Source organism: Lates calcarifer, linkage group LG3 (genome assembly GCF_001640805.2).
Source record: "Lates calcarifer isolate ASB-BC8 linkage group LG3, TLL_Latcal_v3, whole genome shotgun sequence".
Taxonomy (NCBI): domain Eukaryota; kingdom Metazoa; phylum Chordata; class Actinopteri; family Centropomidae; genus Lates; species Lates calcarifer.
The window spans coordinates 11607840-11617367 of record NC_066835.1 but is presented as its reverse complement, the minus strand read 5'-3'; the positions used below and the strand labels follow the sequence as shown (position 1 = coordinate 11617367).

The following is a 9528-nucleotide window of genomic DNA, read 5'->3' as shown; positions in this document are numbered from 1 at the left end:
CATCACGACAGTTTACGCTTTGTTCCCAAAATGGTTTGAAAAGCATTACCAGGACTTGAAAACAGCATCTGGTTGCCACTACCAGTATCCACAAGTATCTGTGAGGATGGGGTTGTGTAGTGATCTGATACAACATTTTAGAGCTCCACCTTTCTTAGGAGTAACTTAATGTATTACAATTCATCCTGAGGTTAACTGCACATATTTGAAGGTTAGTGTTGTGTGTGCCTCACATCCATCCCTCCCCTAAAGTTACAACACCCTAACTTGTTTGTGCCAAAATCTGTCCCCCATTCCTTGTTGCTTATGTCAGGGTGTAAGCCACAGGCCATACAAATTCACTGTGTAGCCATTCAGAACACTAGATAAACACAGATGATATGAGTTAATCACAAGTTCCTAAGCCTTAAGACAGAACAAGTTTGTGAACATTTACACCCTCGTTCTTTAAAACAGCGAGACAATGTGATGTTTATGTGTAAATCTGAATTTGTACCAAACTGCTTCAACGCACTGGTGTGACTGCAGGATGTTTAGAGGATTTTGAGTTTAAAATTTGGCCAAATTCAAGCCATATTGGTTCTTTTTAGGACATAGTAAAATGGCTCATAAATTCCAGGAGCATCACACCTCCTACCCCTCCAACCACTCCAGTCACACAGAAGTCTTAACTAGCAACCTGTAGAGGAACAAAAAGGCTGCAAATTAACACTTTTACTATCGATACAGCAACTTAAATTCACGTGTTCAGCAGCGTGGTTTACAAAATATAGCTGCAGACACCGTCTCTTTCCAGCAATTAAATTACATTTCCCTCATATCCTCCATGGACTCTGAGGGAAAATCCTCGCTCCCGACTCTGCTGTTGCCGGGCCAGTAAATAGTGATTCAGATCGCATGTAACAGGCTGCAGTCCACGACTCATTTTTTCCGACGACTTCAGGCAGCAGAGGAGCGTCGCAGCGCTCACAGACTGCTTCATCGCTGGGGTTTTCTTTGCAAGGTAAATTCATTTACGCACACCAGACAAAAGCGAAGTTATTGGAGGATTATCGGGGGGAAATTCCGTCTTGAATTCGGGCTTAGTTCTTACATGGATTGGTAATTGCGGGTTAAGGGTTCTGCTCCGTTACTGTCTAAACTCACAGGACTTAAAAACTATTGTGAATCTGCCAAGGTGAAAGTAACTTCCGGTGGCAATCTGAGAAATGAAACATAAATTCATGGTGCAGAGATATATAAATGACTGTGCCGAAAAAATAATGATCTTGAAGGAGAAATATGCACTGCAATTACCCGTTTAGTTCTTTTTCATGAAACCTAACAGAATTTATACTTTTATTGTGAAGGTAAAATCACATTTTTTTCCTGGACTGACTCAGGTTTGTGCCAGTGAAAAGCCTCACTGTTATTCTTAACTCATCAGTTGAAGTTTCCTGGCCTTTGAACATCTCCATCCCTCTTTGTCATACACAACACAGTCTGTCCAGAAATCGCATGGGATCGTGTCTTTTGTATATTTTGATGATTTGATCATTATGGCTCAAATTTTTGCTTCCAGTCACAGGATGAAATGCAGTTGTCTCTGTTTAGTTTTTGTGAGGGAAGAGAGGAGACCTGTTGTGTGAATAAAACAATAGCTTTGTTACAGGAAAAGACCACACTGGAAAAACTTCTCAGTGGATCTGTCATGCTGCCAACAAATGGCTTTTCCAGCTATTACATCTGTGTGTGTGTTCCACCATGAATCTGCTCTATTTTCCTGAAAGTCCAATCATGCTCAATACTTCATGTTTCAGCCACTTCAGAGATGCTCCAGGGGGCAGTGAGCAGGACGGGGTTCTGCCTGTCCTGCTGCCTCCTGTTGGGGGTCTGCTTCCCAGCAGATGGTGCAGGACCCCTTCCCACGTTTCCCCCTGAACAAGAGTCAGGGGAACCAGACCTCGAGGACTGGGAGTGGGGTTCTGGATCATCTCTCCTGCACCTGCTCCACAGCTTCCCCGCCGACAGCCCCTTCGTGACGGAGACCCCTGGTAAACCCGTCAACTGCACCCAGCGCTTCTGGTTACCACCATCCTCTGCGATCTGCTGGGAAAACATAGCCGGACCCGAGGAGTTCGCCAAGTCCCGCTTGCTTGTTCTGCAGAACAGGGCCGCCCTGCAGGCCGTGTCCACTTCCAGCGGCGTGGAGGAGGGAGGGATCTCCTACGAACACCAAGCCAGAGAGGAGGTCCAGGGGATCCGCTCAGACCACCTGAGTGTGGTAGAAACTATGGAGACCATGGAGAAGGTGTTTGTCTCACTGGCAGAGAAGAGGAGAGAGGGGAAGGAGCATGATGTCCTCACAAGGTAACACAAAGAAAACACTGGACCATTGGTCACATCTGTGGTTTGAATGACCTAAGGCACTGTACTGACATTATTAGAGTGGGGAGGGAGTTAAATCCTGTGTTTCACTTTATAAAAAAGCTAAATTATCAGTATTCTCTGTGGACCCTCCCTAAAATAGAGAAAAAGGCAAAATGCAAATATTCCAGCCACTTTGTATTTTTTTTAAACAAAAATCTCATTATTACAGCCACAGAGTGAGTGACACAAGCACACCCATATTCCAATAAATAATCATGAAAGAGTGAAGCAAACACTGTGTTTTAACCTGTGGCACAGTGACTGAAGAGGTGTGTAATGCTAATATGTCTCTGGTTGCCTCTCTGATGACATAGGAGCAGTTATATTTGTCAGTGGTTTGGCTTTCTGTTGCATATTCATGTTTACGTGCACACTTTAAAACCATGTTCTTCAGAGATCGGTCACAACACACAGCTTTCACTGTACGGAAATAAAGCCATTTAGTTTCCAGTAAATACTGATCCAAGAACAGCTGCAGGGCTAAATCTTAAATTATTATTATTATTAGTGAGGGAATCAGGAATCCTGGAGGAGTGTTACTTGTTTGGCCCAAACATAACACTGACCGAACGCCAAAGAAGACATCGTGGAAACACCGTCCAGACAAGCAGCTGAGTCATTTCCAGTGTTTTCCAACAGTCATCTGTCAGGACATCTGGCTGAGACGAGGCCCTGGCACTAAAACAGTTGTAGAGCATTAACATTCAGCTCACTGCTTTCTCTCTCCCTGTTAGATGAGAGAGGACAAATTCATTACTCTTGGACACTCATGGAATTTTGAAATGGTTTTCAGTCTCAGGCAAAGCAGTTTGTGTGTGTAAATGTGTCAGAAAGTTCTCAGACGTTAACTTGCGGCTGTCGTCCATTTTCAGTATGAAGGAGCATCTCGCCAGCACGAGTGACACCATCGATGCCAGAGAGCACATGGCGAACCACCTGGAGAAGCAGTTTTCTACTTTAGAGCAGACTCTGCTCAACATGCAGCTTCGACTCATCAAACTCATCCAACAGTGACAGTGTCCCTGGACCCCGCTGCCTCTCCTTCTCCTTCCCTTATGTGAACTGTATTTATGTAGTCACATATTCTACGACAATGTAGTAAAAGCATGCATGCTCAGGATTATGCACCTTATTATGTCATTAACATACCTACAGAAGCAAAACATGTAACCTGGAATTTGCACAGATAAATAAACCTCACATTATCCAGTAGTTTTAATGAATGTGCAGCAGTTAAATCTAGTTTTATAGTGCCGGTTTGCAAACATCTTCCACATGAGGTGGAGATTTCATGGTCACATTAATAGCCTCTGGTAAAACTGCAAGACACATGTGAAGCCTGGAAAAGAAGAAGTGAGTTGTTTAACTTGGTTTATTTTCATATCAAATCTAAACAACAAATTTGCAAATATATGAGGAAGATGCCTTGGAAGGTTGTCAGCTGTTATATACACATTAAATACTCACATCCGTTTTCATTTGGAAAGAGCACAGCGTGTCCAGCTGCTTTGTAGTTGAGCAGGAAAACAGAGGTATTTTTACTTTTGATTGGTTCAAAACTTTCAAGTATTTGTGATAATCTACTCGCATCTCGAACATGACGATGCCTTTTAGAAAACTACAGTATCGTGTATAACTTAGAATCGGTAACATCAGAACATTTCACCTGGAAATTCATGTTTGACTTCATCTCTAAAAATAACCAATTATATTTCAAAGGCAATTATAAGTCAGCATCTGAGACATCTGTGCTCCAGCTGTGTGGAAGGAATTCTTGGTCTGTTACATGAAAGGAGCCTGCAAGGAAAACCAATTCATTCCTCCTGATAATTGTACATGCAAAACAATCAAAAATTACTCTGGAAATGTTCAGGATCTACTGTTCAAGTGTATCATTAATGAGTAACAACAGTACTTTTGCCTTCTTGCTTCATCTAAGGCTGCTTTGTTCAGGTCATTAACACAAATTTGAGCTTGACATCAATTATTTATCACAGATTATACGGGACAACATCCTAGTCTCCTCTAAGACTGTGTGTTTAAAGTTAAACTCTGAGTCTTCACTTGATTTCACATTAGCCCTGAGCGGCTTTACCTCCAGCTCCACGTCCGCCAACCTTATCCACAAGCCCATGTATTTAGAAGCACTGAGAAAGTTCAGGGAGTCTCCTCTGCCAGTCACTGTATTGTCAGTGAACGGCAGGACGTGTATATTTGATCTGTTCAGAGGTGATGTGTGCAGCCAGTGTCATTTTTAAAAGTCGCCATCCTCTTCTTGCATTTGCTCCAAAGACTTGAGGTAATCCCGAGCCAAGATTTTCTTAGGCAGGATATCTGTTGGTTAAACAGAAAGTATTACACAGTGTTAAACTCATTACTGCATTCACTCCTTGTCCTCTTAGTGCAGACGAACAATGCCGTCTCTGTTTTGGGAGAGAGCACAAACATTTGGCCCATTTCAGCTGTCAGGAATTATCAAGCTGTGATGGAGCTTCTCACTATGATTCCACAGTTCACGTCTGGTTGTGGGAGTAGATCTTGAAAGCTATTTTAATCCCTGCTCAGGAGGTGATACCAAATGTGAGCTTCAGTAACCCTCTGTGGTGCTTTAAACTACGACAGGTTAGTGAACATGCAATCACACAGTAAGTGTGAGCTTTCCTCAGGAGACCACACAGCTACAACAAAAACAGTTTCAAAAACGGCTGCCGAAAATTACACTTGTTAATTTTTGTTTAAACTTTATTTAAACTACTTTGTTTACTACTATTTTACTTTACACGCACCAATTTTTTTAAATTCACTGATATTTATCTTTAGTACATGTTGTGATTTTAATAGTTTCCAAAACAGCAAATAAAGCTGCTTACATTCAAGGAATAACCTTTTAGAGATGAGATTATTATACACCTTGAAATGTGTAGAGGTGGGAGATACAGTGTGGATAAAATCCCCTATCATGGTAATTTAATACTGCAATATCAATACAAAACCTGATGCAGCAAATTTCCTGGAAAAATCGATTAAGAAACTGATAATGGATAAACTGTTTTTGGACAAATTGAGGTGCTTTCCATGAGTTAGACTTAATTGCGCTAGAAAACCTAATACTGTCATAAAGCTGTGCTGCTCAGAGTGGTATAATAAACCAAAATATATTAAACAGGAAGCTAGATTTAAACTCAGCTGGTGCATCTAGCTAAAACTAATGCAGTATAATACAACTCTCCTGCAATAAATCCTCCCTTCATGAAGATTATAATGTTCAGTTTGTGTTGAAACTGTTTAAGAGGGGTGTTGATACAACATTATGGCTCTTTTGGAAGATGTATTCAGTTTGTGATGCTGTTGAATTATACTGAATTACAATGAGAAGTGTTTGTTATATTACTGATATGAATCAGTACCAGTCAGTGAAGATATTAGAGACAGAGTTTGTAGGCTACAATAGTTTTAGTTAAACTGGCTAATGACTGTATACTATAACAAACTACTATTATTTAGGTAAGTACAGAAAAACTCCAGGTCACGGTAATGCTTCAGTGGTAAAGAGTCAGTGGTGACCAGCACTACATACTTCAGGTGGTCTCTATAGTCTCTGTCAGACTGTAGCTACATTTCACCTGTTAGAAAGTGAAAAGTCTCGGTCTCCTCCGCGGTGTTAGCCAGGTCGCTGTAGGACAAGGTGTTAGTTTCCTTCCCGGATCCATTGTTAAACGAGGAGACAGCCAGGTGCTGGACGAACAGCTCCTTATAAAACAACAACAACAACCAAAGTCAGCAAAGGTAGAAATTCACAATAATTGAGCTCAAAGACAAACTGGAACAGCTGTGTTTACAGTTTTTTCCCCCGACAAGCTAGCGGTGCTAACCCCTGTTAGCAACAGCGGCAGGTGGATGAGCTGAGGAGTTAGCAGCACAGCTCAGTGAACCGATCATTTAGCATCAAACTGCAGCTTACTGTCGCCTTGGTGGTGAGGAAAAGAGCGTCCTGGTTGATGCTGGAGACATCCGGGGAGCTCTTCATGATCAGCCTCACTCTGGATATAGGGAGGGAGATGGTCTTTTTGCTGCTAGACGTTTGGTCGTCTTTGTCGGGATTATTTTGAGACATCTTCATGAGGACGCGGCGCCAAGCGGCCAGGCGGAACTTCAAGTATTGTTTTGAACTGTGACGCTTTTCTTCTTCTCTCTCAACTGAGCAGCCGTTAGCAGCTGCTGATCTGGATTACTGCCACCTGCTGGACTGGTGACACTTCATCCGAAAACCACTGTTATTACTGTCAGATATATTCAAATATCATCAATTCATTCCGTAACAATATACATTTTCATAAATATGAATATTTTAAGGGTATTCGAACAATATTTTATTCTTTTTTATCTGTGTTTTCCTGCTGTACTGGATTGTCCTATGTCGATGTGATTTTGTATTGAGTTTATATTGTGCCCAACAGTAAGCTTACAAGCTACTCAGATCATTTCATCCTTAGACTCTCCAAGGTCCCCTTTGGTCCAATACCCACGTTCTTACAAGACATAATATGTAATAACTCTCTGAATAAAGTCACTAAATAAGTCATACAGATGTCAAACAATTTTTACTCATCATTTCTAAACCGTAAACTCACTTCCAGAAACTGGCGCGGTGTCCTCCAGTCCAGTGGTGGCGCTTGACTTAAGCGTTCGCCCAAATTCCAAGCGCCGAAGAAGAAACTAACGACAGAGCGCAGAAGAAGAAACAGAGGCGCCTAGCAATGGCGGTCATTTGGCCACACAAATAAACAATCCAGTTTGCAATTTAATGCTGCTGTTGTTATCGCAAGTAGTCTAATGTCATAGCTATCTGTCAAACGTCTGTCTGTTGCAGAAAGGACACGTCTGTCTATCTGTCGGTGTCATTAGCTGGAGGGGCATCAGTCTGATATTGATGTTAAACAGTTAGCAGGAGCCGACTGAGCAGCTTCATCTCCATTGTTGAACACTGGGCTCGTTTCTTCGTACCCTGGCGTCGCTTTCTGACCGCTAACGATGCCGCTGGGTTTGAAACCATGCTGCGCCGTTTGCAAGACGAACTCTTCGTCTATGTGGAAGAAAGGAAGCCAGGGAGAGATCCTCTGCAACAACTGCACAGGAAAGAGCAGCAGCGGCGGAGCATCAGGACCCTCCATGTCCTCCAGCACACAACCCAGCAATGGCGGGGGCAAACAGGTTAGTTACTCTGTGCGAATGTCTCTGTAACATTGACTTTTAGTTCATGCTTATAGAAGTTTTAAAGGTAACCCCACCTCCAAAATAAAATCCACAAATATTACTTTTGGTTTCATTTTACTGCTCGGTTATGCGAACATACTGTGATGTTGTGATTATACTAAAAGCTCTAACAGCTCCACAGACAATGAATTCAGAAACAATGTTCTCTGGCAGAAAGATTGTATCCCTGGTGACCTTACTGGGATATGGAGATGTTTTCTTCACCTGATGTCCATCTTATGGAGACCACTGTGTGTTGGCTGATATATAACTAAATCATTGAAATTCAGGCTAGATTCAAGGGCACATACCTATTTTGATAATGTATCAGACTTTAAAAGTTATCAATCAAGATAAAATGCAAAACATTTGTTTACTACAGCTTTAGACATGAAATTTTGCTGCCCTTTTTTATATCACTGTAGATAAAATGTCTTTGGTGTGTCAGATGCAGCAAGTGCTCAGAGGAAGCCGTGGACATGTGTTAATGATGGCATTTCTTTATTTTTCGATATTTCATAGACAAAGCAAATCATCAAATTACCCTGATCTGCAGCTAAATGCCTGATATCATGTTGTTTTTGTCTTTTAGTCCAAGCAGGAGATCCACAGGAGGTCTGCACGGCTCAGAAGTACCAAGTACAAAGCTCCAGCTTCTGAGAAGAAAGTGTCCACAAAGGGAAAGGGAAGAAGACACATATTTAAACTGAAAAATGTAAGCGAGCAATGGATTTGATCGATTGGTTTTGTTATCTCTTCTGTTATTATGTATTATGACTGTTGTATGTGTGTGGTTTCTTTGCTCAGCCAATCAAAGCACCAGAATCTGTAGCGACAATCATCACGTCAGAATCCGTCTTCCATAAGGTATGGTGTTTGATCTTACCAAGCAAAACTAACCTTCTGTTTCTGTTCAGTATCTGAAATGATTATATCAACTATTAAGATTTCTTCATCTGTGATACATGTGAGAGAAGGAGCCAGACTGTAGTCATCTGCAGTCTCTCTGTTTGTATCGACAGGGTGTTTACTACCAGACGGGAGATGTGATCAAAGTAACAGACGAAGAGGACGGGAAGTCGTACTACGCTCAGATCCGAGGTTTTGTTCAGGACCAGTACTGTGAAAAGAGTGCAGCTTTGACCTGGTTAATCCCCACCCAGGCCAGCCCAAAGGACCAGTTTGATCCCGGGACATATATCGTTGGTGAGAAATGAGAACTGTGTGATTAAAAAAAAAATAAAAAATGTGAAAATGTTTGACTTTTTTTGAGAACTGTCTGTTTTGCTCCAGGTCCAGAGGAGGATCTACCCAGAAAGATGGAGTACCTGGAGTTTGTGTGCCACGCCCCCTCTGAGTACTTCAAGTCCCGGAGCTCTCCGTTCCCCACCATCCCCATCCGACCAGAAAAAGGCTACATCTGGACCCACATAGGACCCACACCAGCCCTCACTGTCAAAGAGTCTTTGACTGGCAGCAGTTAACAGGACTCTGATATGGACTTAACTCTGTTGCTTTTAAACAGACATTTGTATATTTATGTAATATAATAAAAACAAAAATGGTTGTGAACTACAGCCATCACTTCAGATTGAAGACAAGGTGTAATTTGACACAGAAGAAATCTACATTTCAAAAAAGTTGTTTACACAGCTGCAGCATTGGAATATTACTTTTGTATTTAGTAATAAAGAAAAAAATGTTTCTACAATTTTTTTTTTGTCTGTGATTGTTTAAAAATTCATATTTATTGATTTATTGAGTTGCTATGTGGGCAATAGACCAACATGACTTTTATAGTGTGTGCCCCTCCCAACTTTTATTCCATATATTTCTCCCTTTGTGAATTAAGCTGTAAATAGTTAC

At 41.6% G+C, this 9528-nt stretch overlaps 3 protein-coding genes across 3 annotated transcripts; 2 read left to right on the top strand and 1 right to left on the bottom strand.

The window, feature by feature from the left end:
- The first annotated feature begins 847 nt into the window (after window positions 1-847).
- On the top strand, window positions 848-3621 carry si:ch211-57n23.1 (uncharacterized). The gene is made up of 3 exons (XM_018698029.2): window positions 848-1003; window positions 1800-2349; window positions 3282-3621. The coding sequence occupies exons 2-3, from the start codon at window positions 1811-1813 to the stop codon at window positions 3421-3423; spliced, it is 681 nt and encodes a 226-aa protein (XP_018553545.1). The 5' UTR covers window positions 848-1003; window positions 1800-1810; the 3' UTR covers window positions 3424-3621.
- A 142-nt stretch (window positions 3622-3763) lies between these two features.
- chrac1 (chromatin accessibility complex subunit 1) lies at window positions 3764-6585 on the bottom strand. The gene is made up of 3 exons (XM_018698030.2): window positions 6371-6585; window positions 6033-6159; window positions 3764-4743 (listed from the first exon to the last, which is right to left on the bottom strand). Exons 1-3 carry the CDS (start codon window positions 6527-6529, stop codon window positions 4664-4666), a joined length of 366 nt encoding a protein of 121 aa, XP_018553546.1. The 5' UTR covers window positions 6530-6585; the 3' UTR covers window positions 3764-4663.
- A 521-nt stretch (window positions 6586-7106) lies between these two features.
- gatad1 (GATA zinc finger domain containing 1) lies at window positions 7107-9373 on the top strand. Its single transcript, XM_018698028.2, has 5 exons — window positions 7107-7620; window positions 8255-8377; window positions 8470-8529; window positions 8685-8868; window positions 8956-9373. The coding sequence occupies exons 1-5, from the start codon at window positions 7441-7443 to the stop codon at window positions 9144-9146; spliced, it is 738 nt and encodes a 245-aa protein (XP_018553544.1). The 5' UTR covers window positions 7107-7440; the 3' UTR covers window positions 9147-9373.
- Window positions 9374-9528: the final 155 nt, after the last annotated feature.